This window comes from Sorex araneus, chromosome 9, assembly GCF_027595985.1.
Source record: "Sorex araneus isolate mSorAra2 chromosome 9, mSorAra2.pri, whole genome shotgun sequence".
Taxonomy (NCBI): Eukaryota; Metazoa; Chordata; class Mammalia; order Eulipotyphla; family Soricidae; genus Sorex; species Sorex araneus.
In genome coordinates, this window is record NC_073310.1 from 10768622 (window position 1) to 10784697 (window position 16076).

Genomic DNA, 16076 nt, shown 5'->3' on the forward strand with positions numbered 1-16076 from the left:
GGGGGGGGGCATACGTGGGGCTGGGAATGAAGCCTATGATGACCATGCGGAAGGTAAGAGCTTTAAAGTTGCACACTCTCCCCACCTCCAGGGAGCACGACTCTAGGGGGCTGCTGGTAACTTCTTTTATTTTTTTTTTGCTTTTTGGGTCACACACAGCAATGCACAGGGGTTACTCCTGGCTCTGCACTCAGGAATTACCCTTGGCGGTGCTCAGGGGACCATATGGGATGCTGGGATTCGAACCTGGGTTGGCTGCGTGCAAAGCAAACGCCCTACCCGCTGTGCTATCACTCCAGCCCCCTGCTGGTAACTTCTTCCCCTATATTGCACAAGTGTGTGTACTCAGGGATGATGTGTTGGGAGGGGAAAGAGTTCATATCTTTCTTTGTGGAAGGGGAAAGGGCACACCCAGTTGGTGCTGAGTGGCCACTGCCAGGGGTGTTCAGGAGACGTCGGGGGAACTCCACATGCAGCGGTGTAACCCAGCCCTCTGAGTGATCTCCTTGCTCCAAGGGTTCAGATCTTCCTCTAAACTTTTGTTTTGTTTTTTTTTGGGGGGCCGCACCTGGTGATGTTCAAGGGTCACTCCTATCCCTGAACTCAGGGATCACTCCTGGCAGTTCTTCGGGGACCGTATGGGATGCCAAGGATCGACCCCAGGTCGTCTGTGCGCAAGGCAAATGCTTTACTATGTCTCCAGCTAAACTACCTCTCCAGCTGCACTATCTCTCCCGCTGTACTGTCTCCCACTGTATACCTCTCCAGCCCCCCTTTACATGATTAAAGTGGCCTATGATCCAAAAGTCTACTTTCATTTTCTCTGTCTCTTTTTATGCTTTTATCTTGAAAAATATTTCACTTAACATTTAAAACTATTTAAAGAACACTTGTAGGTGAAGAGTTTTAGACAGAAGACCCAGAAGATTTAGATTTAGACTTTTAGATGAGGAAAAAGGGAAGATGTGGGGGAAAAAACCGAAGATTTGTAGGGTGAGGGATGTAGCTCATTGGTAGAGAGCCCTTGCTTGAGCCCCGAGAACCACAGAGATGACAAGTACGTACCTCAGAGCACAGCCGGGTGTGGATCCAAAAACAAACAGCAAAATGTAGGAAGAAAGATATGACTCCCCCCTTTTTTTTGCTTTTTGGGTCACACCCTGGAGTGCTCAGGGGTTACTCCTGGGACTCTGCACTCAAGAATCTCTCCTGGCATTGATCATGTGGGATGCTCGGGATTGAACCCAGGTTGGCGATGTGCAAGGCAAATGCCTTATATGCTATAGTATTGTTCTGGCCCCTTTATGCTCTTTTTTGATTTTTTTTTTTTATCTTGGAGCCACACCCAAGTGATGCTGGGAGGGGCTGGCTCCAGGGCACCTGTCCTCCACCGATCCCACTTGGGAAATGGTGCAGTGTTGGGAATTAAACCTAGTGCCTCACACAAGCAAGGCAGGTGCCGGGCTCATGAAGTGTCATCTTGGTGGTGTTGGGTGGGCCAAGAGGGGACTGAACCCCAGTGGGCCTCATGCAAGGCACCATGCCCACTGCACTATCTTTCCAGCCGCTAAAGGTCTTTTCTTGGTTTGTTGTTTGCTTGCTTGTTTTGGAACCTCACTCAACAATTCTCTGGGGTTACTCCTGGCTCTGCACTCAGGAATCACCCTGGTGGTGCTCGGGGGACTGTTATGGGATGCCTGAGACAACCCCGGTCGGCAGAGTGCAAGGCCAACGCCCTCACCGCTGTACTAACGCTCTGGCCCAGATTCGTTTTGTCTTTAGGCCACACCCGGTGGTGCTCGGGGCATACTCCTGGCTCAGCGCTCAGGGGGTCACTCCTGGCGAGGCTCTGGGGATCAACGTGGAAGCAGGGATCAAACCCGGGGTCGGCTGCCTGCAAGACAACTGCCTTCCCTGCTGGGCTCTATCTCCAACCCCCTAAAATGTCCGTTTTTTCTTTCCAGAATTTCACAGCAGACAAAACAAGCCAACAATTAAGGATGTAGAATAAGGCATCGGATCCGCATGTTTTGAAACCAATCCCAGAGCTGTTTCTGGTCTGTTCATCCACTCAGTCCGTCATTCTATTTGCATTGACCACTTATTTACTACGTGTTAGGCACGATTCCAAGGGTCCGGGGATGCTGCACTGGCAAACACTCGGCCTCCCAGAATTTATTCTAGCAGAGGAAACAGCGGAAATAATCATAATAATAACGTCCACGCTTCCGCGTCGGGTGTCCCGAGAAGTGTCCCAGGATGCACGAGAAGAGCATATTCTCAGAGGGGATGCTCTGAGCTCAGACAACGCGCGTTCCAAAGTCGGGGAAGGGTGCAGACGCCAGGGGCGGGGCGGGCGGGGCGGGCGCGGCGGGTACCCAGGAGGCGCAAGGCGCATGCTCGCTCCGCTCCGCCGCGGCGGGGGTTTGACAGCGCCCGTTTCGGCCGGAATGTTACTGCGCAAGCTCAGCACAGCCCAATAAGAATTCCCCCTTTGCGTCCTAGTCCCGCCCCTCCCTTAGGGAGCTATTTCCGTTTCCGGCCCGGCGCTGTCCAGGTTAAAGATGGCTGCAGCAAGTGGGTCACGGCTTTCTAGGCTCCTCAATTGGTCCCGGCCCCCGCTGGGCCGGCCGATGTCGAGCCATGCCCACGGCGAGGAGGGCTCAGGTACTGCAGCGGGGGGCTGCGGGGCGCGCGTCAGCCGTGCTGGAGCAAGGCGGGGGGAGGGCCGGTGACCTTGGCTTGAGGCCGTGGGGTGGGGGTGGGGGAGCCCGGGGAGCCGCGCCTGACGGGTCGCGCCCGCCCTGCAGCTCGCATGTGGAAGGCCCTCACCTACTTCGTCGCGCTCCCCGGGGTGGCGGTGAGCATGCTGAACGTCTTCCTGAAGTCGCAGCACGAAGAGCACGAGCGGCCCGAGTTCGTCGCCTACCCCCATCTCCGCATCAGGTCCAAGGTACGCCCTGGAGGCGCTGCGGAGCATCCGGCCCGACCCAAAAGCCCGGCGCCGCGTTGCACGCTTCTTGTCTCGGGTCTTGCGGCGGGGGAAGGGGGGGGAGCGGGGCTGCAGCCCGAGAGCCGCCTCTGTTTTCTCCAAGACCTTACAGTCAGTGCCCTGCTGCCCGCTTGATCCCACCCATCCTCTGCCACTGCTGTTCCGGAAGTGACCGTGGTAGAACTTGGGGTACCCCGCCTTAGAGGGGCAGAGTCGGGACGCGGTTCAGCCTTTCCAAGACCTGCGCATCTGCCGGGTTTTTGTAGATAATGAAGGGACTGAAAGCTTCACTCACTCCCAAATTCTCTACACTAGTCGCCTACTCATCTTTCATTTTACTTTATTTGCAGAGTAGGGGTCCACACCAGCCTTACTCTGCCTTGCAGTGGGGGACGGGTATGAACATTCTAGTGCTTGGCGTGGTGGGAATGGAACTCAGAGCTTAGCGATTCTGCAACTCTTTGAACGCGCAGATCCCAATTGCTCTTGTTTTGGGGTCACACCCGGCTTGCCCCTGGCTCTGCTCAGGGATCACTTCTGGCATGGCAGGGGACCAGGGTAGTGGTGAGGGTGGAACTGGGTCTGCTGGGTGCAAGGCAGGCATCCTAGCAGCTGACCTATCTCTCTGGCCTTCTTGGTTTCTCGCGCTCATTCTTGGACCATCTGATGTAGGTATATGATGAAACATTTATTTTCCGTTAGTTTGCTGTAAGGATTGCCTCTTCTGGTTCTTTAACAATTGGACCTCTTGGGGCCGGAGCGATAGCACAGCGGGTAGGGCGTTTGCCTTGCATGCAGCCGACCCGGGTTCAATCCCTGGCATCCCATATGGTCCCCCAAGCACTGCCAGGAGCAATTCCTGAGTGCAAAGCCGGGAGTAACCCCTGAGCATTGCTGGGTGTGACCAAAAAAGCAAAAAAAAAAAACAAACAAACAAAATCAATTGGACCTCTTAAAGAAAACGGAATTTTATTACGTTGAAGCCAGAGACATAGTACAGCAGGTACTCCAGTTCAATCCTTGGCACCCCATATGGTCCCTCAAATACCACTTGGTGTGGCCCCCAAACAGAAAAACCCCTTAGAGTCTTTAGGCCCCACTCCTTTGTCCAGTAAAGTTAAAAGTCATGGGGTTGGAGCAATAGCACAAATAGCACATCGGGTAGAGCATTTGCTTTGCACGCGGCCGACCCGGGTTCGATTCCCAGCATCCCATAGGGTCCCCTGAGCACCGCCAGGGGTAATTCCTGAGTGCAGAGCCAGGAGTAACCCCTGTGCATCGCTGGGTGTGACCCAAAAAGAAAAAAAAAAACTAACTAAAATTAGAAGTCATATGGAGCAAGTTTCTGCACTTCAGTGTTGTTTCAGTGAGTGTGGCTCGAGGGCAAGAGGCATTCTGGAACGGTAGAAGTGAGGACATGTCCTCAGAGTGCACATCACTGCAGCGAGGACTTGTCAGAAGTGGTATATGTGAAGTGGTTGAGGGGAGAGGGGAAGTCATGGTTTCCTATTCAGGTCCATTTAAATAAGCCGATCCCCCACTCCCGACTCGCCTGTTGCAAGGCAGGTAACTTCATTACACTCTCATAAACACAGCATCCGTATACTAATTACCAGGAACATATCTTGAATTTACTTTTGCTGCTGAGTACTTTAAGGACTTCTCTTAAAGTAATAAAGTATCGAGAAAGGCTGGGAGATGCCTGTGGTTGAGGACTAATTTCATTGTTTTTTTTATGTCCCCTCTGCCACTAAACCTCCAGCCATGTACAGCCGTGCTATTGCTGCATTAGTTGCTGGAATTGCCTAATCGACATTTTTATTTCACAGCCCTTTCCCTGGGGAGATGGTAACCACACTCTGTTCCATAATTCCCACGTGAACCCACTGCCAACTGGTTACGAAGATGACTAAAATGCGACAACCTGCACCAGTGTCCAGGCTCGGGACCACAGTGCTTGTTGGACCAACCTCCACATGGACCAGGAAAGTGTATGGGACCTTAGCTCACCTCCTTGTATCAAACTGTGACCAGTTTCCCATCCTCCATTCCTCAGCTTATGGCAGGGGGTGGCTTAAATAAACCTTAGATTGGTCACAAGCTGTGTTCTTTGGTGGTATTTTCCCTTCAGAAATTAAGGTCGTGTTACACTGTGTCCCTGCAATCCAAGCCTCTGAATGAGTTTTGGGGGCTGTGTGTGTGTGGGGGGGGGGAGTTGTCACATCACCCCAGCTGTGCTCAGGGCTTACTCCTGGCTGTGCACTTGGGGATCACTCCTGGTGGTGCTTCGGAAATCATATAAAGCACCAGGATCGAATCTGGGTCAGCCACATGTAAGGGAAATGCCTTACCTGCTCAGGCCCTGACCAAAGGTGTTTCTAGTAAAATTCCGGGGCTGGATAAGGCAGAAGGACGAGATGGGTTGGGGAAATTCTGAGACGGGCTCCCGAGGGAGTTGCACCTGGATCTGGCTCACTCATGGGAGTCCCCTGTGAGCCTCAGGCAGGCTGCCTGGATCTCAGCTTTCTGTTCACTGGGACTGGTCTTCAGTCCTATGAACTCTGGGCTAGGCCCGTGCTCGACCACGGGAGACACACCCAGCCCCTCTACGGGTGCATGCTGCGGAATACTCCTGTGGGCAGATCATTTTCTCCAAAGACAGTAAGTTCTCACCTTGGAGACATCTGTCAACACCAAAGGCTGGAAGGGCCGGAAACCTTGGGAGGAAGAAGACACGCTGGCATCCCTATTAGAGTACCGGCTTTATTTCTGGAATCAAAACCTTCTGTAGCTGTTACCAGTCAGGGAGAAACAACAGTAGTCAATAGAAAACAATTCTGGCAGCAGAGTGTACAGTGTGTAGGGCACATGTGACCCAGGTTTGAGCCTCAGCACAGGGTCACCGGAGCAGCCCCAGGTGCAGCCCTGGAGGTCCCTAGCCTGCCGGGGTGGCCAGGGTACCCCAGTACTGCAGGGCCCAAATAGCACCACATTCTCAGGTCCTTGGATTGAGTCGCCATCCTGGTTGGCAGAGAACTGGTGGGGCCCCAGGCCTCCTGAGCAGTGTTTGGAAAGCCCCCACCCCCAGGGGAAAAAAAGCGTTTGAAGTAGCTAGCTGGAGTCACCTTACTGGGGAGGATAAAGTCAAAGACAGTATGGGGAGGGGGGGAGCTTGCACTCGAGCCTGTCTCATCTCTTCTGTTGGTTTTTGGCCTGGAGTGAATGCTTTGTATGTGGGAGTCCTGGGCCCGATCCCCAGTGCTGGTTCCAGGGACACGGTGCTACAAAAACACCCCACATACCTCCCCACCGCACACAGCATGAGCAGCAATGAGAAATCACGCTGGGATGTGACTCCGCAATCGAGCACATAGCCTTACCTGCATCAGGCCCTGGGTTTGATCCTGGACAGCTGGAAAAACAAAAAGGTAAAGGGCCAGGAAGATACTCAAAGGGCTGATGCATATGCTGTGTGTAGGAAGCCCGGGTTCGATCCCTAGCATACCCCATGCTCCCCTGACTACCACTGGTATGGTTCAAACCCTGCCGCAGAAGAAGGTAATCTTTAAAAAATCATTTCCTCGGGGCTGAAGCGATAGCATAGTGGGTAGGGAATTTGCCTTGCATGAGGCCGAGCCGGGTTCGATTCCCAGTATCCCATATAGTGCCCCGAGCACTGCCAGGAGTAATTCCTGAGTGCATGAGCCAGGAGTAACCTCTGCATATCACCGGGTGTGACCCAAAAAGGCAAAAAAAAAAAAAAAAAAAATTCCTCAGTAGCAATTAAGAAAGAAACATACATGGCTGGCTTAAAGCAGATTTACTCTTAAGTGCACAACAGTTACAAAGTTTTAGTGATCCCTTCTATAATGAAGCTCTATACTATCTGAGCATATGGTAAATTGGACCAAACTAAGCAACTGTAAAAAATAGGACATTCTGAAGTATGTAAATGCTTGCCTCTCCTGACTATGTCATTATAAAATATTTTAGGATACTCATGGTTGGGGCTGGAGCAATAGTACAGCGGGGAAGGCGTTTGCCTTGCACGCAGCTGACCCAGATTTGATTCCCAGCATCCCATATGGTCCACTGCCAGGGGTGATTCCTGAGTGCAGAGCAGGAGTAACCCCTCTGCATTGCCAGGTGTAACCCATAAAGGTTTAAAAAAAAAAAAAAAGAAAGCCCTTTTCTTTAAAAAAAAAAAAAAAAAGGGCCAGACAGTTAATGGGTTGGGGGCACTAGCACTAGCTTTGCATGCAGGAGGCCTGGTTTGGATCCCCAATACCACATGGCCCCCAAGCACTACCAGATGGGACTCTGCAGCACAGGTGGGGCACACAAACAAACAAGATTTGTGTGCTTTACTTGAAAATAAATGTTACCGGGGCTGGAGCAATAGCACAGTGGGTAGGGCATTTGCCTTGCACGCGGCCGACCCAGGTTTGATTCTCGGCATCCCATATGGTTCTCTGAGCACCGCCAGGAGTAGTTCCTGAGTGCAAAGCCAGGAGTAACCCCTGTGCATCGCCAGGTGTGATCCAAAAAAGCAAAAAAAAAAAAAGAGATGTTACCTTGTTTTGGTTGGTTTTTTTGAGTATGCCCGGAGGTGCTGGGGACCGCCAGTGCTACACCTCAGTGTTCAGGGCGCTGGACTGTGTTGGACTGCAGCAGGTCCCCCTACACACATAGACACACCCACACCTACAATCAGCCCTCCTCTGTATCTGCCCAGGGAATTCTGAAACCAGTGGCTTCTAGTTGTTATACCATACTACCTGAGTTAAGTCTGGTTTTCACCTTTAAATTAGAAAATGCTTCCTAGGAAAATAGGGATATATGGAGTTTACAGGATAACTTCAAAGTGCAGAGTTCCAGGGGCAAGTAATGCTAGAAATAAATGTTAGTTTATTCCATCTTTATGATTACAAGGGCAGGGCAGAGTGGATAAATGAGGCAAGTAAAACAAAACAAACTCTTCCCTCTCCCTACTTAACGAGATGCAGCATTGTGGCATCTTATGGCAGGTTTTGACTTAATTCATTACCTTGAGTTGAAAACTGGCAATTGCAAATCTTTACAATTTATAATTGTAATCCCAATAAATAATTTTGTTTTAGCTTCCTCCATAGCTACTTCAAGAACTCCTGAGCTGTACAGAGCTGACATGGCATTCACTGCAACCTTTCAAGTGCTAATGTGAGCTCTGACACCTCTATGTTAATTGGGTTAAAAGTTTTCTTCCTCTGGGCTAACTTCCCATCAGCAGTAGTAAGCGTTAGAATATATAAAAAATAAAACTGCTCCCAAGCATTGATTGAAACTGTTACCACGATCCCGTTTCAGACCATTAGCTCCCTGAGAGAAAAAGAGATGTCCTAATCAATCACATCCGTGAACAGTGCCCCAAGGCAAGGGCAAGGTTGAGTGTACCTCATGTCCTTTTGGCAGCATAAATCAAGGTCAGGCGACGCTGACAGGTTTATCATTATTTACATACAGGTATATATTTAAAGCTGATTCCAGATCAAGTTATTGCAACCATAATCCCAAAAAATAATTCCGTTTTAGCTTACTGAGTTTCTCAAGGTGCCAAAGCTGTGAAAATTGTCCCAAAGCAGTGATGGTCCATCATCTTTTACGAGAGGAAAAGATCGAGGAGGAGGAAATAAAACTCCCCTGTAAATTCCTCCTCAAATCAGTGGCTCTCTTCACAGTCTTAATTGACAAAATCCAGAGTTCCTCAGAGAAGTACAATTTTAAGGTGACTGTAAAGATCAAGAAGAGCCTTCAGACTTTTCTTTGCCATTGCCCATGAACTCCAGTCCTTCAATGGGAATCTCCTTCTCCTTGATGGCTTTCTGATAGGAGGAGAAAATACAGCATTAAGGTGCCTGAAGGTCAAAGATCAAGTTTTGTCAATAACACGACAGTACAAAAGTAAAGTTCCACTGGGGCCGGAGCGACAGCACAGCGGGTAGGGCGTTTGCCTTGTACGCGGCCGACCCGGGTTCGATCCCCGGCATCCCATATGATCCCCCAAGCACTGCCAGGAGTAATTCCTGAGTGCAAAGCCAGGAGTAATCCCTGAGCATCGCTGGGTGTGACCCAAAAAAGAAAAAAAAAAAAGTAAAGTTCCACTGAACTGTAAGAACTCCCTACCCGGGCGGGAATCACTGAACTGAGAAGTGAGATTTAAAGAGCAGCACCTCTGGTGACAGATACAAGCCCCAACCTCGATTCCAGGGCTGAAAAGCTCTATGATCTTGAGCAAGTATCCCTCTCCTCCCTGGAACTGTCCAGAGGAAGTTTTAATTGAGGATGCCTTGTCCAGGCCTGTTCTTAAAACTAATTTGGGGCCGGAGCGATAGCACAGCGGGTAGGGCGTTTGCCTTGCACGCGGCCGACCCGGGTTCGATCCCCGGCATCCCATATGGTCCCCCAAGCACTGCCAGGAGTAATTCCTGAGTGCAAAGCCAGGAGTTACCCCTGAGCTTCGCTGCGTGTGACCCAAAAAGCAAAAAAACAAAACAAAACTAATTTGCTTGGGCTGGAGTGAAAATTCCCTTACTGGTTGATAGAGAAAGCGGGCCAATCACGGGATGGCAACCACGAGCCTCCATCTCTAACCACCCAGAAGCCAGCATCCTTTCTTGCCTCACCACCGCGGGGAAGCACTACTGCAAAAATCAGAACCCATCACTTTCTACCCCGGGCGGGGAGGTCTGTCTGTTCCCGGCCCCAGGAACGAGTAACCACGCCCACTTTGCAAGTTTCCGACGCGCATCCCGGGGTACCAGCGCGCGACTGGACGGGCGGCGAGGGGAAGCCGCCCCCAGACCCTCGGAGAGTGACCTCGGCGGTGACGGCAGCAGAGATGCTCCTGCCACGGGGCTCCCCGCGCCGCTTCTTCCCGCCCCGGCCCCACACCGGCCGGCCAGGAGGTCGGAGACGGGGGAGGACCGCAGGGCGCGCCGGGCCCTGGCGCGGCGGCGAGAGGGCTCGGGCGCGGCTCACCTGGACGCACTGCTGGTAGCGCTTGAAGAGGTCGGTGCACGGGTCCCCGGAGCCGTCCCCCTTGAGGAACTTCTCGGCAAACCAGCGATTGAAGCACTGGTCGTACTCGCGCTTCATGTCGGTGCACGCTTCCCCGACGCTGTTCATGGCGGCGGCGGCGGCGACCGGGGCGGCGCGCTGCGATGACGTCACTCTCGGGCGCCTCCTCCACGTCGAGTGCGCGCTACGGGAGCCGACGAGGGCGGAGATGTGGGCGCGGGTGTTGCGCCGGTGCCTCCCGGCCCGGGGAGGCGAGCGGCGGGGCTTTACCACGCGGGGGTCGCAGGTACGAGCGGAGGCGTTCGGGCTGGTGGGGGGAGGAGGGGGTGCAGCGGGGTGGGAGGCGTTGCGGGCGCCACCGTGACCCGCGCGCCCCGCGCTGTCCCGCCCAGGGAAGCGGCCGCGTCACGGCCGAGGTGATCGCGCGCCTGGAGCGTCTGGCGCTCGTGGATTTCGGCGGCCGGGAGGCCGTGGCCCGGCTGGAGAAGGCCATCGCCTTCGCCGACCGGCTCCGCTCGGTGGACACGGAGCACGTGCAGCCCATGGAGTCCGTCTTGGAGGACAGGTACGGCGTGCCTGCGGGCCCCGCCCCTGCAGCTGCCCGGGGCGCCCTCGCTGTCACGGGAACGTGGCCCTTGGTGTGTTTCACGTCGGGGGGCGCGAGCGCCGGCGAGGTGCACCCAGCCCGCGGCGGGGCGCCCCTCTCCCTAGCTCGCTGTGAATTCGATCCCCCTAGCAAGCTCGGGAACTACACGGGGATGTGCTGGGGGTCAAATATTTGGGTTGGCCGCGTGCAAGGGGAGCGCCCTGCGCGCTGTTAACGTCTTTCCAGCCCCGAAACTTTTTTATTTGTATCCCGACTTACCTACTCTCCACGTTGTCTCCAATTGCAGCCAGACATTTCAATGCTTTTTGGATTAGAACCGTATTTGATTCACTCTGATGAAATTGATTCGAATCGATTTAGCTTTCAACTAGCCAGCAGTAAACTAGAAATAAGGGGGAGCCGAGTGGCAGCTTGGTACCAGGGGCAGAGGCAGAAACTACAGAGGTAGGACTGTCCCACTGGTCAGGCCAGCTGCGGATAAAGGCATATCCTCCTCCTCCTCGCCGAACTGAACCGCATGCTTCTATGAACATTTCACAAATCCTAGCTTAGGTGCCAAGCTGAGCTTTGGAGGGCCAGGCTGCCTTCAAGTGAAAATGTTTCTCAACCAGTTTTTCCTTCTAAAATACAGAAAGATTTGAGTGACTTAATTTGCCCAAAGATTATACAAATGTTAATCTCACAAGGATTAATTAGCCCAGATGAGCATAAATTGATTTATTATCCCGGTGCTGTCTAGGCTAAATTCCCTTGTGGACCCTGAGACAGAGCAAATTGACAGGCATCTAAAACCCCATCTGGTCCTATTCAGTGTTTTATGCATGAGTTGAGGTAAAAAAAAGTGACGTGATAAATTGGAATCTGCTTGGTGTGCCATCTTCATGGACGTCTGGGAGAAATGTGTAATTTATTGTATGCAGTGCCCAGGACACTGCAAAGGTTTAGTAAAAGGAGTGAATTTTGTTATTTTTCTGGAAACATCACTTGATAGGAAACCTGATTACCGCATGAGTAGCCAGTCGCTACCAGATCTATTGGAAAGCCGGGGTTTTCAACCATCTGTTGGTGGTGGCAGTAGTTCATGATTTTTGGGGGAGGGGGAGGGAGGGTGTGAGGGGAGGAGACAGCAGTAGATGCTGTGAGTCAAATGCAGGGCAAGTGCTCTGCCGAGCTCCATCTCCAGCAGCAGATTTTCATCAAAATCTTGGGCCAGCTATATGGCTCAGCAGTAAAGAGTGTTTCATCCTTGGTTCCACACACAACCCCAGAACAAGCAGCAACCCTTCAGCCTTAGGGACCATGCAGGTCATGTGTGGGACTTCTACCCAGGTTAAATGCCTGAGTATGGTGGGCACACCCCGGGAGGCCAGAACCCACCCCTGACTGATTGCCAGGAGAATGCAGGCCCAGAACTATCAGATTTTTTTGACATCAAATTTTAATCTCAGTGATTCTGTATTATACAAATGAGGAAACTGATCCATGGAAAGTATAAATTGATTATGCATATGCCAGGGATAACACTGGGATTCAAATTCAGCTGTAACTCAGGACCCCAAGGTCTTATTTTGTTATATCGCCCAACAGAAATATAAACTCCAGACAGTCCAATGGTCACCTTTACAGATGATTTTTATTTTTGCTCTAGTGTTTTATGAAATGAGTGCATAGCCATTCTTTATTTTATGAAAGATAACAAGGGCAAATATAGTATAGTAAAAGGTCCTTGTAGGCAGCTGGCGCAGGTTCAATTTCTGGCATCCCATATGGTACCCTGAACCCAGAGCTAGGAGTGAGCTCTGTGCACAGCTGGATGTTACCCAAAATAAAAAACAAAGTGCAGCCTTCACTTCTTTTGGGCAAAGTTAAGGTCTGCAAAGATCATTTGCTCAAGGCCTGTTAAGATAATGCCAGATCTTGGCTGACTCCAGTTCACTTTTTTGGCTGGTCACACCCAGCGATCACTCCTGGCAATGCTTAGGTGAGCATATGGGATGCCAGGGGATCAAACACTGTACTATCTCTCTAGACCCCCAAATCCTCTACTTTTTTAAACCACAAATAAGTGTTTATCATATCTAGCCCTTGGCTGGTATTTTTTTTCTTAAAGAATTTTATTGATAACTTATACGTAGTCTCTGCCCAAACTGTAATGGTACTCAACACTGTTGGGTTTTGCCTTCCATCTAAAGCAGTGCTGAAAAAGCCTGGCTCTCCAGACATGACTGAGCAGACGGCCCACTTACCCGGAGTATCAAGAGGCACACCCAGACCTCTTCTAAAACCTTTAAACCTTTATACTTTTATGTAGTATGGAGTCTGAAATTCAACTTGTTTTACCAGTTTACCATCTGGATACTTTAAGATACTAGGTCCAGGGAATAATAGGAAATTATTGAGCTCTTTTATTTACAAGAGTAATCAGTTTTACATCCCTAAAGACTGGTGGAAAAAACACACATTTTTAGAAGTATCAGAACTATCTTTGGGCCCCAGCCCTATCAATTATGAATGTCCTGAAGTCAACTTAAAAACCATACTTGAGCAAATTTCTTCACCTGCAGGAAGTTCATTTCCCACCCGATAACCCAGCTATTTATCGTTTCTAGCAGGGACAATTTGGAGTTCCCCGTCCTCACCTTGCTGGATATGACCCCTTTTACTCCCTTGACAAGCTTTGCTAATCCCGTTACATTTACCACACTGTGTTATACCTCTTTCCTCTAACAAAAGCAATCTACCCGTAGTGATCATTCAAAATTATGCTAGATACAGCAATCCCAAGGAGTCATTCCCACTTACCTCGAGGGGCTGCGGACAGAGTCTAAGCACTGTGGGCTGCTGTCCAGGCTGCGGCTGCCCACAGCTCCTCAGCTCCTCGGTCTGAGCAGGGAGCATGCTGGGAACCTGCCGCTCCCCTGTTCTACTCGCCTCTGCACACATGCCCTGGGAGGTAACCTGGAGCTTCTGGTTTTGTAGATGTCTATACTTGAGATCCGACAATGTGGTCGAAGGCAACTGTGCAGAAGAACTGCTTCAAAACTCACAACGAGTTGTGGAGGAGTATTTTGTAGCCCCCCCAGGTATGTCGCCCAAATGGTTTGAGACTGTTCCTCAATGAACAGAGAACAAGGCAGGGCCCGTGACGAAGCCCCGGTGTGTAATGCGAAAGCATCTGAAAAGAATGAAGAGCTGAGTGAAAGGTGATCAACGGCAGAGTTCTGATTATAAGATCACCAAGTTTTAGGGATGGAATATGTGAAACAATGAATCTTTAATTTACAGTGTCTTTTATTTGTAAATCATATTAAGATCGAAAATGAGTGCTGAAAGTAATTTTAAATGTTTATTACTACTGGGGAAAAAAGTGTACAAGGATAGATGGTGGTGTTACGGTGGCAGCCCAGTCGAGAACCACACTCACTTCCAGAGGCAAGGCAAGGGGGGAGGGGCAGAACCGCATTGGGGTGAAGAGTGGCAAATCCAGAACTCAAGTTCTGTCCACAGTGGCAACTGACATTCATTGCTTTTCATTCAGTGCCATGCAGAAGATTGAGCACATTACCCTAAAAAAAATGAACATCTGGCAGAACAAAATAAAATTTTTAATGCAAAAAACAAATCTACAAGCCAGATGCATCCCATAAGCAGACACTTTAGTATAACTAAGTGGGTGAAAATTTGCATTTTAAGATATTGCTGTAACAAGACCTTTTTTTCCTTTGAGGGGGCACAGCTGTATTCAGGTGTGCCTGGCATTGTTTGGGGGACCGTGCAGTGCCAGAGACAGAACCCAGACCTCCTGCATGCAGAATGTACACTAGCCCTTTGAGCTATCTCCTTTCCCTTGAAGGGAAGCTTTAAAATAACAGGTCACGTTTGAAAATACTTGTCTGGCTTAGTGATGGAGCACACTCCTCCATGGATGAGACACTTCATTTTTATCCCCTATCTGCCCCCCCCGCCCCCTCCCCAAGGAAACAGTCAAATTAAGTAACTGGGTCAATAAAGATAAAAATCTGAATGTGGGCTAGGCTGAAGTGTCCTCTTCTGAAGATAGGCGGGTTCTAGATAGATGGGTTCTGTCTGTTCCATGTAGCTTTCCAAGTGCCAACTTCAAGTTCAGAGATTCCCTCAGAGGAGAAAGAATCATTCTGAACCATCTGCAGAGACGATCATTAGCCCTTTACCTGCAGTTATCATTTTTACTCAAGACCTACCCGTTAGAAGAAGGCACTGCAAAATGGGAAGGAAAAGGCACACTAACTTGAACTCAGGACTAGAGATAGTATGGGATTAAGGTACTTGCCTTGCATGTACCCCAGTTCCAACCCTGGCTGCCCTGAGCACTACCAGGAGTGATACCTGGGCACAGGGCCAGGAATAAGCCCTGAACACTGCTGGGTACAACCCAAAAACAAAATTTGAACTCAACACTTAAATATGACTGATTATGAACTCCGATTTTCTTTTTTTTTTTTTTACAGTTTTATTTTATTATTATTATTTTTTTGCTTTTTGGGTCACACCCGGTGGTGCATAGGGGTCACTCCTGGCTCTGCACTAGCTCAGGAATTACCCCTGGTGGTGCTCAGGGGACCATATGGGATGCTGGGAATCGAACCCGGGTCGGCTGAATGCAAGGCAAATGCCCTACCGGCTGTGCTATCACTCCAGCCCCCTGAACTCTGATTTTCTTCTCAGATACTCTAGCTGGGTTTTTTGTTTTAAGCAGCTGAGCCAGAGAGATAGTACAGCCGGGTCGGGTGCTTGCTTTGCACGTGGCAGACCTGGGCTTGGTCCTGGCCGTCCATATGGTTCCCCAAAGCACACCACAAGTGATGTCTGAGCTGCCAATCCCCCCATTCCAACCCCGCCACAGATCTACCCTTATTTTCCCTGCTTATTTCCATCACAACCCAAGTGATTATTATTAGCTCAGTGGAGCCAGCTGGAAAGCAGGCTCAGTAAAATACTTTTTTGTTACTATTTTCAAACAGGTAACATCTCTCTGCCTACACTGGACGGACAAGAGCCCTTCTCCCACGGCTGAGCAGGAGGGATATTCTCGGTAGGAGTGCCCTTGGAACACGTGGGAGCGTGCTAGTATTTTGTTGTGAATGCTAATATTCCCCCTACCTTCGGTAACCTGAAAATAAACTGATGATTAAATACTGTTTGTCTTTGCCACACCTGGTGATTCTAAGGCTCTGGGATCACTACTGGCCAGACTGGGGGTGCCAAATGGGGTATTTGGGTATCAGAGCTGGGTAAAGCCCCTTCTCTGGCCTGGTTTAGTGTTTTTCAGAAGCAGTCTGAAGACAGAATTGGCCAAGATCTAGCCAAAACAAGGCAGTAAGTTCCAGATGCTAGTAGATGTAAAATCCTTTGTCAGTCTCAAAGGAAATGGGCAAGTGTTTA

At 50.4% G+C, this 16076-nt stretch overlaps 3 protein-coding genes across 3 annotated transcripts; 2 read left to right on the forward strand and 1 right to left on the reverse strand.

Moving 5' to 3' along the window:
• Positions 1-2510: 2510 nt before the first annotated feature.
• On the forward strand, positions 2511-5092 carry LOC101543393 (cytochrome c oxidase subunit 6A1, mitochondrial). The gene is made up of 3 exons (XM_004611078.2): positions 2511-2667; positions 2811-2953; positions 4822-5092. Exons 1-3 carry the CDS (start codon positions 2565-2567, stop codon positions 4903-4905), a joined length of 330 nt encoding a protein of 109 aa, XP_004611135.1. The 5' UTR covers positions 2511-2564; the 3' UTR covers positions 4906-5092.
• A 128-nt stretch (positions 5093-5220) lies between these two features.
• TRIAP1 (TP53 regulated inhibitor of apoptosis 1) lies at positions 5221-10156 on the reverse strand. The gene is made up of 2 exons (XM_055146648.1): positions 10010-10156; positions 5221-8853 (listed from the first exon to the last, which is right to left on the reverse strand). Exons 1-2 carry the CDS (start codon positions 10154-10156, stop codon positions 8770-8772), a joined length of 231 nt encoding a protein of 76 aa, XP_055002623.1. The 3' UTR covers positions 5221-8769.
• Positions 10157-10188: 32 nt separating this feature from the next.
• GATC (glutamyl-tRNA amidotransferase subunit C) lies at positions 10189-15834 on the forward strand. The gene is made up of 4 exons (XM_004611223.2): positions 10189-10334; positions 10441-10613; positions 13635-13738; positions 15656-15834. The coding sequence occupies exons 1-4, from the start codon at positions 10257-10259 to the stop codon at positions 15706-15708; spliced, it is 408 nt and encodes a 135-aa protein (XP_004611280.2). The 5' UTR covers positions 10189-10256; the 3' UTR covers positions 15709-15834.
• The last annotated feature ends 242 nt before the right edge of the window (positions 15835-16076 follow it).